Source organism: Pelophylax lessonae, assembly GCF_965119305.1.
Source record: "Pelophylax lessonae genome assembly, chromosome: 4".
NCBI classification, from domain to species: Eukaryota; Metazoa; Chordata; class Amphibia; order Anura; family Ranidae; genus Pelophylax; species Pelophylax lessonae.
Window position 1 is genome coordinate 107,774,358 of NC_138771.1, and position 23,625 is coordinate 107,797,982.

The 23,625-nt window shown below is 47.1% G+C and overlaps 1 protein-coding gene across 1 annotated transcript in view; it reads left to right on the plus strand.

The window, feature by feature from the left end:
* The window catches only part of LARP6 (La ribonucleoprotein 6, translational regulator), a gene marked incomplete at its 5' end in the record, with an annotated part of 43,901 nt that overhangs the window by 17,349 nt on the left and 2,927 nt on the right, over positions 1-23,625 (plus strand). Inside the window, one exon of the mRNA XM_082256821.1 lies at positions 4,450-4,654. Coding sequence (XP_082112947.1) covers positions 4,450-4,654 — 205 coding nt within the window. The remainder of the gene's footprint in view (positions 1-4,449; positions 4,655-23,625) is intronic.

A 23,625-nucleotide genomic window follows, 5' to 3' on the forward strand; every position in this document is an offset into this window, starting at 1 on the left:
GGGGTAGCTGGTCTTGCCTAGGGTGTAAAATAGTCTAGCACCGGACCTGCACAGAGCGCCCATACATGCAAGTGCCAACAGATCATAGTATGCAAGTGACAGCTCTCCAAGACCCTAAAAATATTCAGTTGATCACATTTCAATCTCTCAGCAAAACACGAGATGCAATCAAAAATGCCTATATAGTTGAAAGCGTTGAATAATAAAATTCTGTCCTTATGGAGTGCTGCTGAAGTATTTTTCCAGGACGCGGGTTTGCCTGCCCTGTCTTCCATACACATTGGATTATCATTTCTGGTCAGTCTAGATTACCCAGAGTGCCCTACATTCCACTTGCCTTGCAGTGGCCTGTTGCCTCTGTCATAAGGCCATCATTAGTGGCCTGTTGCCTCTGTCATAAGGCCGTCATTAGTGGCCTGTTGCCTCTGTCATAAGGCCGTCATTAGTGGCCTGTTGCCTCTGTCATAAGGCCGTCATTAGTGGCCTGTTGCCTCTGTCGTAAGGCCGTCATTAGTGGCCTGTTGCCTCTGTCATAAGGCCGTCATTAGTGGCCTGTTGCCTCTGTCATAAGGCCGTCATTAGTGGCCTGTTGCCTCTGTCATAAGGCCGTCATTAGTGGCCTGTTGCCTCTGTCATAAGGCCGTCATTAGTGGCCTGTTGCCTCTGTCATAAGGCCGTCATTAGTGGCCTGCTGCCTCTGTCATAAGGCCGTCATCTTGAAAGCTTCTCTACACATTAGTAGTCTGGGTTTATTAGTCTGATTTCCAGGAAAAGGATCAGGTTTTCTATATTTTTCTGGAAGTGTCTCTGGGTTTGAACACAATTCAGCTTACAGTAAAGTCTCCTGGAATCATTACTTTGTTATATTGTAATGACACACAAGTTATTTTTGATGTGCATTTAAAATGCAAAACCAATCCTGTACAATTTAGTAGATTATGATGGGTGGCAGTGAGCTGCAAGAAGCTATTAGGAGCAAGTCTCTCTAGATAGAACAATGCTTTCATAGCAGTTTACCGCAGGAAATGATTACCAAACGTTACCAGAAGCCATATGGAAATTGCGTAAATGCTGACAAAATATATTCAAGGAAATTTGTACTGAGACAGTAATTGCTTTCTAAAAATGCCAGTTTTTTTGGCTGACCTTGGCTGATCTCATAATTTCAGTACCTGATGAATTTCCAACCTGGAATATATCAAGCAGAAGTTCTTGCTTCACTGGAAAGTCAGCTTGTTCCAGGTCAGCAACAGGCATCAGAGACAACCTGGCATCTAGCATATTCACAACATTGGTAGAGGTACCCTACATAGTTACATAGGTTGAACAAAAAGACACAAGTCCATCCAATTCAACTAATAAAAAAATGCAATCCCATGGACCCAAACCTGTACCCACAGTTGATCCAGAGGAAGGCAAAAAACCCCAGCAAAGCATGATCCACTTTGCTACAGCATGGGAAAAAAACCCTTCCTGATCCCCAGAGAGGCAATCTGATATTCCCTGGAACAACCTTACCTATGAATATTAGTACCAAGGGATATTATGTACACCTAGGAAAGAATCCAGGCCTTTTTAAAGCAATCCACTGAGCTAGCCAGAACCAGCTCTTGAGGGAGTTCTTACTGTGAAGAAACCTTTCCGTATTTGGAGATGAAATATGTTTTCCTCCTAGATGTAGAGTGCCCCCTTGTCCTCTCTGATGACCTTAAAGCGAATAACACCAAGTTCACTGTCTGGACCCCTTTTTGTATTTATACATGTTGATCATATCCCCCCTTAATCTCCTTCTCAAGTGAGAATAAATTCAGTTCCCCCAATCTTTCCTCATAGCTGAGCTCCTCCATGCCTCTTATGAGTTTGGTTGCCCTTCTCTGCACTTTCCCCAGTCCCTCAATATCCTTTTTGAGAACTGGTGCCCAAAACTGAACTGCATATTCCAGATGAGGTCTCACTAATGATTTGTACAGGGGCAAAATTATATCTCTCTCTTTGGAGTCCATGCCTCAGTACATGAAAGGAGTTTGCTTGCTTTGGAAACATATTTTCCTGAAAACTAAAATTTGCTCTGTATAAAACAACTCTTAAAGTATACTAAAGCAGGGTTTGACAAATTTGCTTTGAATCTAGGAGCCAGCTAAAAAAGTTAGGCGCCAGTTTTTTTTTTGTTATGACTCTGACGAGCCTGTTCAGGGGAACTGTTAGATTCAACATCTGCGGTCATATATTGTCCTTGTGGAGAAGGCTGCACATAGGGGCGGGTGGTGGCAATGGGTGGGTGGTGGCGCTTTTTGGGGGGGGGGGGGGGGGGGACGCCTTCTTTCTAAGACCTGCCCAGAATCCGTATCGGACAATTTATGTATAGGGCTGTATACCACGTTGTCATACATGGGGCTAACATTGTGTTAAGCGAGGAAAACCTGCCCTACTGGACTATACTGGGTCGCAACAGCCCTGTCAAAATACACATAAATTTAAATTAAAAATAGAAAAAAAGGGAACAGCTGCTATGCTGTTTTTGATAACATCAAAAAAATTTTATAATGGGAAAAAAAGGGGGGGGGGGGGCTTGCGGGACTTGATATTTTTTGTATGAAATAGTTGTACTTTATAATGGGACATCTTTTAGTCTCCATTCACACTAATACGACTTGTCAGGCGACTTGTCAGCCTGACAAGTCGCGGTCCGTTGTGTGGTACGGGAACCGTTCTAATAGGAGCGACACAAGTCACTCCGACTTAGAAAAAGGTTCCTGTAGTACTTCGGGGCGACCTGGAGCGACTTGCATAGACATTGTCTGTGAAGTCCGTGCAAGTCGTGCCGAAGTCACGGTGCACGCGACTTCACAGGTCGCCCCCGAAGTCATGCCGCTTCAGTGTGAATGCGGTGTTATATATGCACTTTTTTTCTAGCACAAGGTACTTCGAGAATATTTTGTTTTTTTTATTTGCACATTAACCGGTTGCCGACATATACTGCGGCGGTCAGCCCCGGCCAGGCAAAGTGACGTACCAGTACGTCACTAGCCTGTCACTTCCTTGTGAGCCCGCCCCGGCTCGTTCCCTGGGAAGTCCGTGCGTGTGACCGGCGGACCCCATGTCCGCCCCCATGTCCGCCGGTCACTCGCAATTGTCCGCCGTGAAGGGAGAAAGGCAGGCGGCTGATGTAAACAAGCCGCCTGTCATTCTCCCCTGTGTAGGAATGGTGATCATACGGTTCTACTATGTAGAACCGTTGATCACTGTTCCTACACCAGTAGCCATGTCCAATCACAGTAAGAAGCACGCCCCTAGGGACACACTTAACCCCTCCTTCCCCAATAAAGTTAACCCCTTCCCTGCCAGTGTCATTTTGCAGTAACAGTGCATATGTATAGCACTGATTACTGCAGTAATGTCACTGGTAACCCCAAAAATGTCAGTCAAGGGTCCGATCTGTCCGCCGCAATGTCGCAGTACCGCAAAAAAAACGCAGCTCGCCGCCATTACGCGTTAAAAAAAAACACCAAAAATGACAAATCTTTCCCTTAGTAAACGCAATAACTTTTGCGCAAACCAATCAAAATACGCTTTTTTGCGATTTTTTTTTTTTTTTTTTTTTTTTTTACCAAACATATGTAGCAGAAAACAAATTGGCCAAAAATGTTAAAAAATTTAGATTTTTACATTTTTTTTTTTGGAATTTCATATAAAAAATGTGAAAAATATTGTTATTTTTGCACAATTTACGCTTTTTTTTTTTGTTTATAGCGCAAAAAGTAAAAATTGCACAGGTGATCAAATACCACCAAAAGAAAGCTCTGTTTGTGGAAAAAAAAGGACGTAAAATTTGTTTAGGTACAGCATCGCACGACCGTGCAATTGTCTGTTAAAGTCACGCAGTGCCGAATCGCAAAAAAAGCCCTGGTCAGGAAGGGGGTAAAATCTTCCGGGGCTTAAGTGGTTAAGTAATATTTGATACATTGCACAGGGTGTAGGTGATATATACTGTATATTTTATGTAGGTTTGTACATGGGATTGGCTCCCCCCCCCCCTTTCTTTTTCATTATGGGGCTTACAATAAAATTACTGTATCCACTTCGTTGCCGCAAAAGAAAAATTAACGAATGAACTATGCAATAAAACCTTTGGAGGACTACTAGGCTCAGCAAGCCTGTTATTGGAAAATAGGATATAGCAGGAAAAAATCTAAAACAGATTTATAAAGCGAGCATGGGGGGGGTGGCGAAGAGCAGAGAGCTCTGAGAACCGAGCGATCAATAGTCTTTGATCGCTTGGTTCTTAGTCTTAGAGACGGCAGGGGACAAATGTAGCGTTGGTCCCTAGGTAAGTATAATTTTTGAAGAAAAAAAAAAGCCTTAAATATAAAAGTCTGGCTGCTGGATATGGTTTGTACACAGTGGGTATTTTTTCAGCATCATTAACGCTCCATTTTCTGTGTTTTTTAGTGGAGCTGCCACAAGTGAGAATGATGGTGATGAACTCGATCAAGACTGGAAGCCTCCGGACTCCGAGCTCATCCAGAAACTTGTTGTACAGATTGAGTACTACCTCTCTGACGAGAACCTGGAGAAAGATGCTTTCCTGCTGAAACATGTCAGAAGAAACAAAATGGGATTTGTCAGTGTTAAATTGCTTACCTCGTTCAAAAAGGTGTGTAATTTTCAATTTCTAAAGGTTTTACTTTTCTGGAAAGACGTTGACAAAATTAGATAGGCACGTGGTCATTGTAATACATCCTTTTTTTTTTTTTTTCCATGAAGATGTCTAATATAAACCTTTTTTAAATAGATTTAATTGTCACTTAAATGTTTAATATATTTAAAGTGACCGTCACTAATTTTTAAAGGATTACCTGTATTTTAGGCTCCATTCGCCCGATCAGACTGATGAGGCCCGCCTTTCTGTTTTCTCAGGCGGACCTTATCGGGCCACCTGTTCTACTCCATGGAGAGGCGGATGTCAGTGAACATGTGTCTGCTGACACCTGCTTGGCATCCAATCCGACAAGATCTGCTAAAACCTAGATGGATGGCAATACGCTTGCCATCCGTCCAGCGGGTCAGATCGGATAAAAACGAACAGGCTGTCCATTTTCATCTGATCTCCTATAGAGGAGAGCGGGACTCTTGACAGGTCCGTCCCTGCACAGTGAGTGGAGACGGACCTGTCATCCGCCTACTCAGCAGGGATCAACGGAGCGAAAAACCGATCCGCCCCATTTGAAAGGGGACTAAAAAAAGTTTGGGAATAAGAAGCCGCATTTGCCCAATGCAGCACCTGCACCCTGCCGCCTCTAAGACAGAGAACTAAGTGATCAAAGACTGCTAATCGCTCAGTTCTTTGACACCGGCTCTCTGCTCTCCCCTCCAGCGCTCACTGGAGCACTGGGCTTTGGAGGGGGTGGGAGCGGCTGGCTTAGGCTCTCAGTGGCTCACTGAGAGGCTGAACCAGCTGCCTCTCAGGAATCTGGGTGGATCCTGACTTTAAAGCTTAGTGACGTCAGCCAACAGCGGGCTGCATGCTGCTGAATCACCCGAATGTTACCTCAGCTGTGTCAACTTTGGTCAAAGGTTCTGGGCAGAAACTTATCTCAACAGCCCCTGCATCCAACCAGATGCATGCACAGTTTGGGTATTCTGACAGCCATGGGTGCCAGCTATCAGAGTAACAATGGCTGGAACTGCAGATTTCACCAAGCTATGCTGTTTAGCATGGATGGGGGAATGAAGGTATTTTTTGCATTCAGCCCTGCTTTAATGTGCATGGCCAGCTTTGCAGATCTACAGTCAGTTTAAAATTAAAGCTTTTTGAGGATACTTTTACATCAGATTCTTCTGAATTGTTGGATTCCTGGTCTCGTGCTCGGTGGTTCCATCTTCTAATCTAGCCCCCTGTATCGTTACAGGACACAATACTTGCATGGGAGCTAGCAATGGGAACCACTGTGTACAGCAGAAAACAAAGTTTCAGATGCAAAAGATTCTTCTGCAGCTCTTTAACATTTTATTTTTAGTACTGAACATGAAAACCATAAAGGATTCCATTTGAGGGGAATTTCTTCCCCCAGCTTGCTGATTGGACTTATGGCATATAATACATTGGGGTCATCCCCGCTCTTTTCTTCTTTTATAGATATTGTTAAACTGGTCATACAGGCTGAACAAAGAAAGTCTTAACAGATTCCTCCATCTGTGCTATATACCGCAGATGGATGACTCTCCCACTGCAGCTATTGTATTTTGAGCCAGACCCACTAGCTTTCCAAATACCTGAACAGCAAACTGCATCTGACTTGGATGCAGCTGCTACCTGGCAGACCATTTTCTGCCTGGCTCCTTCAGTTTCTCAAGGGATGTCAGCCGGAAGGCAAGTTTTAGCCAGTGTATCAGGAACTGTACAAAATACATTCAGTGCATGGCTAGCCCTGACTTGTGAGTGTGCTGACCCTTCAAGTCTGTGCTGTTTAGAAGATTACAGGGGACTGATATCAATTTGCCTGGCATTCTACTTTAAATGTCCCCAAGATAGGGCTCTCGCCATAATTTGCAAGTATGCACATCGTACTAGCACATCCTTATTACAGCAAATCCTTCGTGCTATATGATCGCCTCTGGGTTATCCCATCTGCCAGAGCATCAATCCTCTCCATCTCTTCTTCCAGCTCTCTTCATTCCTCTTTGGCTATTGGGTGGTCACTTGTGATGTAACTTTTTTTTTTTTTTTTTGTTTAAAAATAACAAATATGGTATACTTACCTGCTCTGTGCAGTGATTTTGCACAGAGCAACCTCCTTCTCTTCTCGGGTCCCACATCAGTGCTCCTGGCCCCTCCCTCCTTCCAAGTGCCCCCACAGCAAGCAGCTTGCTATGAGGGTAGCCGAGCCGCTGCTCTGTGTGTTCATTCAGACACAGCTGCGGTTTGCTCCTCGCTCACTGACTTTGATAGTAGTGGGAGATAATGGCGCCCGCTGCTGTCTCAGCCAATGAGGAGGGAGAGTCCCAGGCAGCCAAGGATTTTGTGCAACATAGCTGGATCAAGATGGCGCTCAGGTAAATATTAGGGGGGCTGCTGCACACAGGGTTTTTTTTTTATCTTAATGCATAGAATGCATTAAGATAAAAAATAAAACCTTCTGCCATTAGAACCACTAAGTCACACAGAGGTGGTGAGATGTTTCAGGGCCACAGCCTTTACATTACTATGTTCGCTGGAATATTTCAGAGCATTGTTCTATACAGTGCATCTGGAAAGTATTCACAGCGCTTCACTTTTTCCACATTTTGTTACGTTATAGCCTTATTACAAAATGGATTTTATTCATTATTTTAAATTCTACGAACAATACTCCATAATGACAACATGAAAGAAGTTTGTTAAAATGTTTGCAAATGATTTTAAACATTGAAAAAATCCCATGTACATAAGTATTCACAGCCCTTGCTCAACACTTTGTTGAAGCACCTTTGGCACCAATTACTGCCTCAAGTATTTTTGAGTATTATGCTGCAAGCTTGGCACACCTATTTTTGGGCAGTTTCTCCCATTTTTCTTTGCAGGACTTCTCAAGCTCCATCACGTTGGGCAGGGAGCGTCAGCACACAGCCATTTTCAGTTCTCTCCAGAGATGTTCAATCGGGTTCAAGTCTGGGCTCTGGGTAGGCCACTCAAGGACATTTACAGAGTTGTCCCATACCCACTCCTTTGTTATCTTGGCTGTTTGCTTTGGGTCGTTGTCTAGTTGGAAGATGAACCTTCGCCCCAGTCTGAGGTCCAGAGCTCTCTGGAGCAGGGTTTCATCAAGGATGTCTCTGTACATTGCTGCATTCATATTTCCCTCGATCCTGACAAGTTCCTGTCACTGAAAGACATCCCCACAGCATGATTTTACCACCACATGCTTCACTGTAGGGATGATATTGGCCTGATTGGTGGAGTGCTGCAGAGAGGGTTGTTCTTCTGGAAGGTTTCTTCTCTCCACAGAGAAACACTGGAGCTCTGTCAGGCTGACCATCAGGTTCTTGGTCACCTCCGTGACTAAGGCCCTTCTCCCCCGATAGCTCAGTTTGGCCAGCCGGCTCTAGGAAGAGTCCTGGTCAGGGCTGTGGAATCGGATTCGGAGGAAATTTTGGGTACTTGGAGTTGGAGTCGGCAAACAATTCACCGACTCCTACTAAATTTAGATTAGAATTAAAAAAAAAAGCAGGTTTTAAATGTCCCAATTCACAAAAAGTTATAATTAATGACTTCGTATAAGGAAACTTATAATTGAGGAGGCTAAATGTAAAAAGGAAGAAGTACAGAAAGTTCTGAAAGGACGTTTTGTCTTCCTTAAAATGGATGCATGCACACGTCACAGAGTCAATTATTTTGCTATTAATGTTAGATTTGTGGATGAAAATAACAAAACAATAACACGGACCCTCGGATAAAGGACACTCAGGCACATCACACCAGTGATTACCTTCAGAAGTTAGTGGAGGGTGTTCTAGAAGATTTTGAAATTACATAGGAACAGATTTTGTGTTGTGACAGATAACTCTTCTAACATGTTGAGCACAATTGAGAAGATGAACGCAGATGAAGAAGGTAACAAACAGGTTAGAGGAAGACAGCTCTGCAAGTATTGGAGAAAGTTTAGAAACTGAAGAGAATGCTGACATTTTTTTAGACAACTTTGTTGAAGAAGCATTGAAGCTTGCTACTATTCATCATATGCGATGTGCTGTTCATACACTGCAACTTGCCATAAGAGATGGATTAAAAGATCGCCATGCAGCTACACTAATTGGCAAATTACGGCAAGTAACTGTTGCAGCCAGGGCCCCGAAAACAGATGCAATTTTGAAAAGACGTGCAGGAAAAGGAGCCATTTTGGATCAAACTACTCGCTGGGGAAGCACTTATTTAATGGTGAAGCGTTTGCTTGAACTTTAAGACTTCATAGAAGAAATGGACAATGAAAATCTTGCATTAACTGAAAGCCAGTGGACACAAACAAAAGAGCTGGAGAACCTTCTTTCTCACCCCTTCACTGTCACCAAGAGGTTGCAATGTGACAATCTAACCCTGGGTAAATTCCTCTTGGAATGGAAGAGCCTGTTAAATCGCCTGAACAAAAATGGAGGGTTAATAGCTGAGGGCATTGCATCTTCAATGATGAAAAGAGTCTTTTGCTGGAAAATGAAATCTTGTTAGCGGCTATTTGTCGACCCAATGAGCCGACATTTGTTGAACAGTGAACAGACTGCTACTGGGAAAAAGGCCCTCTATAATGTAACAGTTCGCATGAAGGGATTACGACCTGAAATACCTCCACAGGATGAAGTTCTTTTAAGCAATAGTGGTAACTCAGGATCATCTTCATAGACTACGCCTATGGGGAGTTCCAGGGGGTATACAGTACTCCCACTCTCAGCTATAGGCACTCACACATTCACACATAGTAGAATTTTGAGGAACATAATAAATTTAATGCATATTGGAATAAGGCTGTAACCTAATGTGGAAAAAGTCAAGCGCTGTAAATACTTTCCGGATGCACTGTACCTGTGTGCAGGAGACGTAAACTCAACTCAAAACCAGTTTTCAGACTGCACACAACAGTACAGATGCCAACCTATTTTCCGGCTTAGTGGGGTTGAATTACTAAAACTGTAGAGTGCAAAATCTTGTGCAACTCTGCATAGAAACTTGTGTCGAAGCTTAGATGAACAAGCTGAAGTTAGAAGAGGATTGGCTACCATGCACAGCTGCACCAGATATTGCACACTCTAGTTTTAGTAAATCAACCCCAGTGTGTTGCCCTATTGGTAGTGTCTGACTTTTTTGATAGTGTCTGGACTAGGGGTCTCCAAACTTTCCAAACAAAGGGCCAGTTTATTATCCTTTAGACTTTAGAGGGGCTTGACTGTGGCCAGTAGGAGTAGAAAATGTCCTAGCGTCAGTAACCATGCCCCATCATTGGTGTCAGTGGGAGGAATAGAGCCACATTGTTTCAAAGATAGTGTAACCACTTCAGCAGCGCTTAACCTGGAATAAAAACCGCAGAGGAGCTTCCACCCCCAGGGAAAAAAGGTACATGTAAATATTCTAAACAGTCAATTCCCATGCACTGATAATTGTTAGTCCATGAATCCTTGCTTGAAATAAGCGTCAAATCGCCACCAGTGCAGTACTGTCTCATACCCCTCATGCCACCTCACTCACTGCTAGATTTTGCCTCTCATATAAGATCAGCAAAACACGCTTAACACTCCGATCTCCACATCGGTCAGCACACTCCTTCCCGGTTAGCGCTGAAAATAAAAGTAAAGAGGACACGGGCAATCCTCAGTGTAATTCCATTTCACGCTCTGTAAAAACTTGTAAAATGCACACTCACAATCTTAAAAAAAAAAAAAAAAAATCAAAAACATAAAGCTCATCAATAGCTTTAACTAGCTGAGACCATCTGTGTGTAACAAAACATCTCATCGTGCCCACGTTACTCCTGGCCATCTCGCCCTGACGTTTTGTTGTTCTGACATCTTCTAAAGGTGTCTAAAGTTCCCCATCATTGGTGTCGGTGGGAGGAAAAGTGCCCCATCATTGGTGTCGGTGGGAAGAAAAGTGCCCCATCATTGGTGTCGGTGGGAGGAAAAGTGCCCCATCATTGGTGTCGGTGGGAGGAATGGTACCCCATCATTGGTGTCGGTGGTAGGAAAAGTGCCCCATCATTGGTGTCGGTGGTAGGAAAAGTGCCCCATCATTGGTGTCGGTGGGAGAAATGGTGCCCCATCATTGGTGTCGGTGGGAGGAATGGTGCCCCATCATTGGTGTCGGTGGGAGGAATGGTGCCCCATCATTGGTGTCTGTGGGAGGAATGGTGCCCCATCATTGGTGTCGGTGGGAGGAATGGTGCCCCATCATTGGTGTCGGTGGGAGGAATGGTGCCCCATCATTGGTGTCGGTGGGAGGAATGGTGCCCCATCATTGGTGTCGGTGGGAGGAATGGTGCCCCATCATTGGTGTCGGTGGGAGGAATGGTGCCCCATCATTGGTGTCGGTGGGAGGAATGGTGCCCCATCATTGGTGTCGGTGGGAGGAATGGTGCCCCATCATTGGTGTCGGTGGGAGGAATGGTGCCCCATCATTGGTGTCGGTGGGAGGAATGGTGCCCCATCATTGGTGTCGGTGGGAGGAATGGTGCCCCATCATTGGTGTCGGTGGGAGGAATGGTGCCCCATCATTGGTGTCGGTGGGAGGAATGGTGCCCCATCATTGGTGTCGGTGGAAGGAAAAGTGCCCCATCATTGGTGTCGGTGGTAGGAAAAGTGCCTCATCATTGGTGTCGGTGGGAGAAACAGTGCCCCATCATTGGTGTCGGTGGTAGGAAAAGTGCCTCGTCATTGGTGTCGGTGGGAGAAATGGTGCCCCGTCATTGGTGTCGGTGGGAGAAATGGTGCCCCATTATTGGTGTCGGTGGGAGAAATGGTGCCCCGTCATTGGTGTCGGTGGGAGAAATGGTGCCCCGTCATTGGTGTCGGTGGGAGAAATGGTGCCCCATCATTGGTGTCGGTGGGAGAAATGGTGCCCCATCATTGGTGTCGGTGGGAGGAATGGTGCCCCATCATTGGTGTCGGTGGGAGGAATGGTGCCCCATCATTGGTGTCGGTGGGAGGAATGGTGCCCCATCATTGGTGTCGGTGGGAGGAATGGTGCCCCATCATTGGTGTCGGTGGGAGGAATGGTGCCCCATCATTGGTGTCGGTGGGAGGAATGGTGCCCCATCATTGGTGTCGGTGGAAGGAAAAGTGCCCCATCATTGGTGTCGGTGGTAGGAAAAGTGCCTCATCATTGGTGTCGGTGGGAGAAACAGTGCCCCATCATTGGTGTCGGTGGTAGGAAAAGTGCCTCGTCATTGGTGTCGGTGGGAGAAATGGTGCCCCATCATTGGTGTCGGTGGGAGAAATGGTGCCCCATTATTGGTGTCGGTGGGAGAAATGGTGCCCCGTCATTGGTGTCGGTGGGAGAAATGGTGCCCCGTCATTGGTGTCGGTGGGAGAAATGGTGCCCCATCATTGGTGTCGGTGGGAGGAATGGTGCCCCATCATTGGTGTCGGTGGGAGGAATGGTGCCCCATCATTGGTGTCGGTGGGAGGAATGGTGCCCCATCATTGGTGTCGGTGGGAGGAATGGTGCCCCATCATTGGTGTCGGTGGGAGGAATGGTGCCCCATCATTGGTGTCGGTGGGAGGGATGGTGCCCCAAAGGTCAGATACAGCAAGCAAAGGGCTGCAGCTTGAAGACCACTGGTCTAGACTGGGTGCCCGTACGGTGGCCATTGGGTAGCGGGTATAGTGCATTCTAGTTTTCAGTGTATCTGCTTTTTCTGTCCCTACAGAATTGCCACATGCTGAAAAAAGGTTTGATGCAAAATGTGTGTATGCCATCAAGGTCTCTTTCCTCCAATAAAAATGTGACTCAAGAAAATGAAACAGCCGATCCTATGAGTTCATTATGTGAAGCATTATGTTTCATAGAAGTGGGCTAGGAATGACATAAAAACATTTCTAAAAATGGCATAAAAAAACATTTCTATTCTTTGCATCTTCTCTTGTGCATTGTGGAGGTTTAGACTGGAGGGCTAATTGTCTGAATGCCTGCTCATTAATAAATTGGTAATATCCTACCCATGGGATTAGCTAGCCTGGGGAATGGAATATAAATAATTGTGCCGTTTCTGACTGTGAATAGGTGAGTGGGAGGAAATCTCAGTGTGGCTGGTAGGATAGAACATATGTAAGAGGGTGATTTATGAAACTGGAGCCAATAAATCCAAAACATTGGCTCATAGAAACCAAATCAGTGTTTCATTGTTGCACTGTAGAATATATATTAAAAAACACTACTTCCATTTGCTTCAAGGTCCAGAAGTCTATTGGGTGAGAGCTTACAATTGTTTTGGTCATTTTGTCACTTGGTTGTTGTCTTGAGTGTTTGATGGCATTCAATTTCCATTAATAGAGCTGGACTCTAGTAGCTGTTTTGGGCACCAGCAAAAGAGGAAAAGCAGAAGCCATAGACTGAACTAGATGTCCCTGCGTGTTTTGGCATTGGATAACATTTTGGGTAGGCCCAGGAGTTATGCCAACAAGAGGCATATATTGAAGTGTAGGAGAGAGCCTTGGATGGGGGAGTAATTGGGTTGAAGACAACCCAAAATGCAGAGTAGCCTAGTAGACAGACCCTTGACTGATGAATAGTCCTTATCTGTGTCCCTTGATGATCAATATGAATTCTGCTGATGGAAACCAGTGTTCATTTTGTTGATGAAAATATTTTCTTCGTAATTTTCATCAGCATCAACGATTCCGGTGGCGGAAACTAAACGAAAATCACTCCGAATTTTCGCTTTCGCCTCATAGAACAGCTAAATGTGTTTTGTTCAAACCCTAATACCATAAATAGCACCCGTGTTGGTTTTCTGGAATACATGCAATTTGAGGAATATAGTACCAGCAGGTCTACAACTGATGTAGTAAACATGTAAATAGGAATGAAGATGTGTATGGGCCAAGGATCACCACTTCCATAGAGAAAACGAGAGATCTCTGTAGCATGCTGGCAGGGGACAGATTATTTTTTTTAAATCTGTGTGGCTATTTTGCAAAGAGCGACCTTTAGGCTCCGTTCACATGTAGGCATTTTGGGGCGTTTTTGGGGAGTTTTTCTGCTCTAGGATCAGCTCTTAAAACGCCCAACAAGACAAATCCTATTCATTTCAATGGCCCCTGTTCGCATCTGAGCGTTTTGACGCTGTGAGCAAAACGCCCAACGCTCAAAGTACATGAGCTTCTTTTTGGGCAGATTACAGGCGTTTTCCATTGGTCTCTATTCAATCTAAAAACGCCTGCACAAAAAACGCCTGTAAAAAAGCCTGTAAATCGTGGTAAAAATCGCGGTAAAAAAACGCTACGCTCAGGTGTGAATGTAGCCTTAGTGCTTTGCGCACATTTTTTATATTGAGTTAATTTTATTTATTTTTATTTTTTTTAAACAAAGTATGAAGAGCACGCTAACGGCATAGAAAGCAGCAATGTGTACAGAGGCGGTATCCTATGAGAAATATACTAGAACACAATAATGTGAGATCTATGCAAACAAATGCACAGCATTGGCAATTGTACCATACTGAAGATTTCATGACTAGCACGAAATTGAAAGGAAATGATGATGCCAACGAGGGATTCTCCGTGGTACCAAGAGTAGAAGCCTCTGCGTGAGTGGGGAGCTGGAAGTGCAAAGAAATTTGTAGCAGAGGCTCTAAAACGGAGGAAAGAGCAGAGAAAATCATAAGTTGTAGGGAAAAAAATCAGACAAAGCAAGAGAAGGGAGGGGGATACTTGCTTGGGGGGGAAGAGAGTGGAAGTGGTCTCACGTAGTCCAGCAGACTAAGGGCTTAAAGCGGAGTTCCACCCAGTGCACGTTTCTTTTAATACCCCCGGGACAGTCAGGGCTAGTGCATTCCACAATGGATAGCCTCTGATCTGTCCCGGGTTGCACTTACCTGCAAGAATAAATACTTACCTTGAAAATGTATTCTTCAGCGCTGCCATCTCAGGTGTGGGCAGCTTGAAGCCAGTGCGATCCTCTTCTGTGTCCTCTTCTGTCTTCTTCGGTCCCACGATGCACTGCACCGGCCCCGCCGTCACTTCTGGTGCCGCAGCGTCATCCCTGCACAGCTTCTGGGCATACCCAGAAGCTGTTTTGCAAGGTATGACGGCGCCTGCACCGGAACTGAGGTCGGGGCCGGTGCATTGATTCCTGGGAGCGATGACGTTCAGCTCCCAGGAATCATTGCAAAGCGGAAGTGACGGCGCGGGCCGCGGCCGAGGAAGGAGGAAGTGGATGGTAAGTTAATTATATTTTCTTCTAAACGAGGTAAGTAAAAAAAAAAAAATATTTGCGATTATCCATTTGTTTTTCAGGTGACCCGGAGTGAGAAGATGGAGGCAAGTATAATTTTAGGGTGGAACTCCACTTTAAGAACTGCTGTAAATGACTTCAGACCACCGAGAGCAGGGTTTGGTCTGGATAAAAAGAATATTGCAGCGCTAAAGATAATAAACAATAAGAAGTAATCTCAAATGGACAGAAATGAACAACTTGAAGAAATGTCTCTTGTGATAAAGTTCATAAATTATTGTGATGACATTCAATGGGTACAATCCAGTTAACACGTGGATGTCACGATGAAAAGGAAAGTGATCTCTCCACCAGCAAACTCACCAGAGCCAAATGCTGTCTAGATTATAGGAAAGCAATCGAGTATTATGCGACCAGTCTCAGGATCTTTGGGACATCAATGTAGTCAACAACTCCCAGCCTCGTAGATAACCTCCAATACGTTGATTCACTCAGCACGTCATGAAAGGGTTAAATTGCAAAAAAGTGGGAGAGGCTCATGGTGTATGAAGTAAAAATCAATTTAATAAAAAAAAATGAATTTTTGTAAAATCTTACCGTAAAATTCCTTTCTCTGAGTCCTCCGACAGTCGCCGCCCACTCACAAGTCTTCACCAATGGGTATTGACCTTTGCTCCGCAGGAGTAGCTAGGCAACAAGAATTGTTAATAACAAAAGCTTTTAGCATAGACACACCCCTAGGGGCTGTCCCCTCAGTCAATACCTCCCTGCACCAGCATTCCCAACTCAGTTTGGTAGCATAGCAGTAAGAGTACACAAAAACCCCAAAAGAGGGGCGGGGGGCGGCGACTGTCGGAGGACTCAGAGAAAGGAATTTTACGGTAAGATTTTACAAAAATTCAGTTTTCTCTTACGTCCTCCGACAAGCGCCGCCCACTCACAAGTCTTCACCAATGGGATGTCCCAAAGCAGTGTAAACATGAGGGGTGGGAGACGCAACCGTAGAAAAGGCAACGCAGTACCCACATCAGAGAAAGGAACCTTACCACAGTAAGAGAACCAACTGGGCAACAGGAAAAAGTGCTCAACAGGAGCAACAACCCAGGAAAACAAGTAACCCAGGGGTAAAACACCCCAATAAACAAGGGCCCAAAAAACCAAGGGTCCCTAAGAAACTGCCGCACTGAGAACTTTACGGCCAAAGGAGGCATCAGCCGATGCCTGAACATCCACCTTATAAAATTTCGAGAAGGTGTGAACGGACGACCAAGTCGCCGCCTTACACACCTGGGCCACAGAAGCCGGATGGCGGTAAGCCCAAGACATACTCCAAAGATCTGGTAGAGTGCGCCTTCACAGGGAAGGGAAGAACCTTCCCCTTCAAAGCATAGGCTTGCTCAATGGTCTGTCTGATCCATTTGGCGATGGTCGCAGCCGACGCCGCCATGCCCTTCCGAGGTCCCTCAGGAAGGACAAAGAGGGAATCCGACTTGCAAAAAGATTTAGTGGACGACAGGTAAACCCTGATAGCCCGGACAACATCCAAGGAATGCAAGGCAACCTCCTTAGGATGCTTAGGCTTCGCGCAGAGCGAAGGCAAGACAATGTCTTCATTAAGGTGAAACTCCGAGATCCTTTTCGAAAGAAAGGATGGGTTAGGTCGCAAGACCACCTTATCCTTGTGAATCACCAGGTAGGGAGAGCTGCAGGACAAAGCCGCCAGCTCCGACACCCTGCGAGCCGAAGTGATCGCCACCAAAAAGGCAACCTTTTTGGACAACAGAGACAACGAGATCTCCCTGATCTTTTCAAAGGGAGCCTGTTGTAACACGGACAGAACTAAGTTCAAGTCCCAAGGAGGCAAAGGTTCCCTCCTAGGAGGGACCAAATGACGCACCCCCTGAACAAAGGTGCGAATCAATGAATTAGACGCCACAGGGCGTTGAAAGAGAACAGCCAGCGCAGAAATCTGCCCCTTGACCGTGGCCAGCGCCAAACGCTGGTCCACTCCAGTTTGGAGGAAAGCCAACACTCGCGACACCGAGTATGAGCGAGGGGAATACCCCCTGGACTCACACCAGGCAAAGTACGCTTTCCAAGTACGGCAGTAAATTTTTCCTGACGAGGCTTTTCTAGCCTTGATCAAAGTGGGAATGACCTCAGGGGAGAGACCATTATCCCTCAGGACCTGGCTTTCAACAGCCAGGCCGTTAAAGCCAGCGACTGTAAAGCAGGATGGAATATCGGCCCTTGAGACAGAAGGTCTTCCCGAAGTGGCAGGCGCCACGGAGCGTCGACTGCCAGATTGACGAGGTCTGCGTACCAAGACCGGCGAGGCCAGTCCGGTGCCACCAGAATCACCGTATGCGGTTCCGAGGCCAACCTGCGAAGGAGCCTGGACAGTAGTTGAATCGGGGGGGAAAGGCATAACTTCAGACGAAACTGATGCCAGGGCGCCACCAACGCGTCCGAGGCGTCCGCCCGAGGATCGCGCGTTCTTGCCACGAATCTTTCCACCTTGTTGTTTAGACGAGACGCGAACAGGTCCACATCTGGGGAACCCCACTTCGCGCACAACATCTGGAAGACATCCGGGTGAAGAGACCATTCCCCCTGGTCCAGGGTCTGGGGACTTAGATAGTCCGCCTGCCAGTTCTCCACCCCTAGTATGTGAACTGCCGTTATCGCCGGGACTTGCGTCTCGGCCCAAGACAGAATGTCGGCCACTTCCTGAGCCGCCCGGGCACTCCTGGTGCCCCCTTGATGGTTGATATAGGCCACCGCGGTGGCATTGTCCGCCTGAACCCGAACTGGACGGCCCCGAAGTCGGTCTGTCCATCGCAGAAGGCAAAGCTTTATCGCCCTCAATTCCAGAATGTTGATCGGAAGGGCTCCTCCTCCACCAAGTTCCCTGGGCGGACAGAACGCCCGGAACACCACCCCAGCCCGACAGGCTGGCATCCGTCGTGATCACCGTCCACATTAATGGACGAAAAGACTTGCCCCCCGACATTGCCGGGGACTGGAGCCACCACAGAAGATCCCTTCTGGTGCGTTGGCTCAACGAGATCCGCAGATCCAGGGAGTGCGGCCGCCCGTCCCACTCGGCAAGAATCTCCGCTTGGAGACCCCGCGTGTGAAACTGGGCAAAGGGGATCACCTCGAAAGCCGAGACCATTAAACCTAGACATCTCATGCATGTCCGGAGAGACGAGTGCCGGTTGTCGCTGAGGGACCGGACCTCGTCCTGAAGTGTCCGGAGCTTGTCTTCCGGCAGGAAGACCTACGCTTGAACAGAGTCCAGAATCATTCCCAGGTAGGGAAAGGCAACGCAGTACCCACATCAGAGAGGCTGGCATCCGTCGTGATCACCGTCCACATTAATGGACGAAAAGACTTGCCCCCCGACATTGCCGGGGACTGGAGCCACCACAGAAGATCCCTTCTGGTGCGTTGGCTCAACGAGATCCGCAGATCCAGGGAGTGCGGCCGCCCGTCCCACTCGGCAAGAATCTCCGCTTGGAGACCCCGCGTGTGAAACTGGGCAAAGGGGATCACCTCGAAAGCCGAGACCATTAAACCTAGACATCTCATGCATGTCCGGAGAGACGAGTGCCGGTTGTCGCTGAGGGACCGGACCTCGTCCTGAAGTGTCCGGAGCTTGTCTTCCGGCAGGAAGACCTACGCTTGAACAGAGTCCAGAATCATTCCCAGGTAGGGAATACGAACCGAAGGACACAGTCGACTTCGGAATGTTTATGGTCCAACCGAACTCCTGCAGTGTCCGCATCTTGGTGGACAGGTCAGTCACCAGGCTCTGACTGGCATTTGACCTTATCAGGATATCGTCCAGATACCCCAAAACAGCAATGCCCTGTGCTCGTAACAGGGCCAGAACCGGCGCCAGCACCTTGGTAAAAACCCGCGGAGCCGAAGCGAGACCGAAAGGCAACGCCACGAATTGGTAGGGATCCTCCGCAATGGCGAATCGAAGGTACCTCTGGTGACCCTCGAAAATGGGGATGTGTAGGTACGCATCCTTCAGATCGATGGAGGCCATGAATTCCCCCGGACTCAGGGCAGCCACCACTGAGCGCAGGGATTCCATGCGGAACTTGCGAACCCGCACAAAGCGGTTCAGAGCTTTCAAGTCCAGAATCGGACGCACCTTGCCCTCCTTTCTGGGCACAGTGAACAGATTGGAGTAAAACCCCCGAAATCTTTCCCGATGAGGCACCGGAACAACCACCCCTTGGACCCGCAGGTCCCGCACCGCCAGGTGCAGATCCTGCAAGCACTCCGGAGACAGCTGAAGATTTGAGGGAAAAAATCTGCCCGCCGGCCGAGAGAGAAATTCGAACTTATAACCAGATCGAACGATTTCCTGAACCCATCTGTCCCGAATGTGGGTCAACCAAGGTTGTAGGAAACCGCGCAGACGTCCCCCCACCCCAGAAACGGGTGAGGGCGCCCCTTCAGGCGCAATTGGCGTGGGAAGTCGAACCGGACTGGCCGGACTTCTGCTTACCCGCCCACGGCTTCTTCTGGGAGCCTTGGCCTTTGAAGGGCTTGCCCTTGGATTGCGACCGAAAGGACCCCTGAGAGGGCCTAAACAAGGAATTCCGTTTTACCACGGAAGGACTTATGCTTGTGAGACTGGGGTAAGAGAGTACTCCTGCCCCCCGTAACACCTTTAATCAGAGTATCCAAAGCCTCGCCAAAAAGGCGAGAACCCGCGTAGGGAAAATCCGCCAGCGTCTTGCGAGAAGATTGGTCGACCGACCAACTTTTTAGCCATATCAGACGACGGTTCAGTATCGCCACGCTTGACAGGCGTGCAGCCAAGGGAGCTAAATTCAAGTCCGCATCACACAAGTACATGACACCTTGATGGATTTGATCCACCATAGCCAACGTGGTAGGCGGAGCCGAATCAGCCACCAGGGTGCGCCTGAGCCCCTTCGTCCAATCTGCAACAGCCTGGGCCGCCATAATGGAAGCAAAAAATAGGCTTCAGCATGGAACCAGCAACCATATAGGCATGACGGGCAAGAGACTCCAGCCTCCTGTCCGTAGGGTCCCGGAAAACCGGGGTATCCTCAGAAGGAACCGCAGTAGCCTTGTTCAAAATGGCCACCGCGTGATCCACCTGAGGCGCCACACACCAACGCTCGTCGGTGGAGGGCGCAAACGGATAAAGCAGTTTAAACTTACTCGGCACTGTAAAGGGTTTCTTTAAATTGCACCACTGCTCATTAACAGTATGATGAAATTCTGCAGGGCAGGGAAAAACCTGCGCTGATTTGCGAGTTCTCTGCATTCCAAAAGAGGACACCCTAGCAGGAGGAGTAGGCTCATCCTCCAGGTGCAACGTATCTTTAATGGAGGCAATCAGCTCATCCATGAGTGCAAGCTCTTCAGGCGAGCCAGGGGGAGAAACATCAACCCCCTCCACCTCTGCCTCCCCCTCGGACCCCATAAGGTCCAACGATGAGCGAGACCCCGAGAAGGGGAACGCCAGCCACAGCAGCCACATCGCCCTCTGAATCAGAGGAAATGGATAACCTGGCCCTTTTTGCGGATCGATCAGCCATCAGCATCTGCACCTGAGAAACCAAGGACGCCACCACCGCGGCCAGATCAGCCCCCTCGAGGGGTGCAGCAGCCCCCTGGTCCCCCACCAGGGCGGGGGGAAACTTGCTATCCTGAGAATCCATGCCCCAGCAATGAAAGGGAAAAAAAGGTACTGGCCCTTTAACACCACAGCGAGCGCAGCCCACCGTACACTACTGTATGCACCGATCCCACAGGGATAGAGAACACTGAGCAAGGAATGACAGGACAATGAAGGTAAAAACCTGGAGAGAGCACAACAGGCTGCTGCCACCGATCGCTGTTCCCAGAGAAAGAGGAAGTGATGCAATAGCTGGCTGACTGATATAGCCTATGAGGCTCCGCAAACATGGCCGCTTGGCTGAGGGATGAGGCTACAGGAAAATGGCGCCGACATGTGCCCGAACTAGCGCGGCCCGCCAAAATGGCGGCGAATGGCGCCAAAACACGGCGCTGTACAGGGACAGGGCCGGCCACAGCATACATGCAAAAAAATGGCGGATCGCAGCGGCCGCCGCACAACCCATGTCTTTACCTAAATCTGCACCCAGAGCATAACTCACAGCAGAGCAGGATGGCCCCCCCTCGCAGCCCACAGGCAATGCATCCATACAGGAACTGACAGGGAGCCCGCATTTTCACAGACATGGGGTGTTCTACACAGCCACAGACTGACACCCACACAGAAGGTCCCCACACAGAAGGTGCTTACCGTACCAGATGGCGTGGGGAGCCATCTCCAGCGACAAACCGCTATCAAGGCAGACAGGGAGTGCCGCAGCCAGGACGCTTGTGGACTGCAGCCATAGACCGCAGCATGGCGTCCAGTGAGGTAGCCTCCTCACAGGCAGCATCCCTGCAGCGAACAAGGATGGGTCGTTCAATGTGCCAGGGCAAACCTAAGCTGAACGCTCGATGACGGGCCGGGGATCCATCTGGCACTCAGCCCTGAGATCCAGGGCGGCCAGTCCAAGACCCAGCTCCGCATGAACATCTTCATCCGAAGAACCCTAAACTAAAGCTGACAAAATAACAGCTAGTTAAAGGAAAGAAAAACACTTTGAAATAAAATCAAAAAGGGTAGAAGGCTGAGACTGAAGCCCCAGCACAGGAAAGCCTGCTACTCCTAAGCTAGGCAAGATCAAACTGAGTTGGGAATGCTGGTGCAGGGAGGTATTGACTGAGGGGACAGCCCCTAGGGGTGTGTCTATGCTAAAAGCGTTTGTTATTAACAATTCTTGTTGCCTAGCTACTCCTGCGGAGCAAAGGTCAATACCCATTGGTGAAGACTTGTGAGTGGGCGGCGACTGTCGGAGGACGTAAGAGAAATACAATATAATATTCAGTATCACTGATACAAAAACAGTGTATATAGAATATAAAAAGAACTCGCATATAGAGCCACCACTAAAATGAAAAGTGATGGCTGGGACCTTAGGTGTTTGAGATAACAAGCTCTACGGCCGTTTCACGTCCAACGCGTCCTCAGGAGGGTTCGTTCTGTGTTAGGCTGCAAGGAACGATTATTTTCATAATCGATTAGTTGGCCGATTTATTATTTCGATTATCGGATAATCTTTAAAAAAAAAAAAATGTGTGGCGTATAATTTGGGTAATATGTAAAGTTTTTTAAAAAAAAGGCAATTTATTCCTAAATATCAATATGCAGTGGTAAAGCTAAATTGGCAACTATATGGTTAGGGAGCAAAATCGCTAATCCACTCTGAGAATAACAGACTGAAGAGATATACTGTATATACTATTAGAGGTGGAATCTGGTATATATCAGACTCCAAGATCAAATTTTTTATTTAAAGAGAAAAAATACTTTTTTTCTTTTTTTCAGACAGAACTGTTATATATTACGTATGACAGACTCCCTTGTAATAGGCTTGATAAAAGCTACCTGTTCGTGCTGTCACTTATGCTGGCCATACAAAAACAATGTCGTCGTCTTCAAAAAAATTTATTCTAAGAACATTTGTTCTGTTCTCAAATCGTTAGTGGGGTCAAATCGACGTTCGCTTTCGACCACAGTGATGGGAAGATTCGAAAGAGGAGAAAAGGAATTTTCGGACAGTGTATGTGGTTTTCGTTCAGAAATGACATTCATTTTAATACTAAATGTTAAAAGCAAGTGGAATTTTCAAACGACATTCTTTCATTCAGCGAATGTACAAAGATTTTTCGTATGAATATTCTCGTCCGAAAATCGATACATGTATGGCCAGCATAAGGCTCGGTTCACACCTATGCAGTTTGCTTTTCATGCTTTTTTCTGTGTGTTTTGCGCACAGGATTTTTATGTGATTTGCGTTGCATTTCTAATGCCTTTTTTTTTTTTTTTGGCCAATTTGTTGTTGGGCAGATTAAAAAACACAACAAAGGTGTTATGCTTACCTGCTCTGTGTAATAGTTTTGCACAGAGCAGTCCTGATTCTCCTCTCCTGGGGTCCTCCTGACGATTCTGGCTCCTGCCTTCAGAGTGCCCCTATAGCAAGGTTAAAAAACTTCTGCCTTTAGAACCACTCACTTCCTGCCTAGGACTACATGTCCCATGAGGCATTGCTCCTCACACAATCACAAGTTTTAAGGCTCTTACATCTATGGACGGTGTACTGAGCTGTATGTGTGCTGCACTGTCTTCTGATATGTAAACAAATAATACATTCTGTATGTAGGCCAACTAATTGGCTGGCCAACGAATCGATTATGAAAATAGTTGACAACTAATTTCATAATCGATTAGTTGTCGATTCGTTGTTTCGGCCTAGTCTGTGTTCAGGGCAGTGCTGTAGCCTATCCAGGGGTCCCAAACTCAGAAATTTGACACATTATATTACCAATAGTATTGGGACTTCTGCCTTTACACACACACATGAACTTTAATTTCATCCCAACCTTCGCTCGTAGGGTTCAATATTGAGTTGGCCCACCCTATGTAGCTACAACTTCAACTCTTCTGGGAATGCTGTCCACAAGGTTTAGGAGTGTGTCTATGGAAATGTTTGACCATTCTTCCAGAAGTGCATTTGTGAGGTCGGCCACTGATGTGGACGAGAGGGCCTGGCACTCAGTCTCCGCTCTAATTCAGCCCAAAG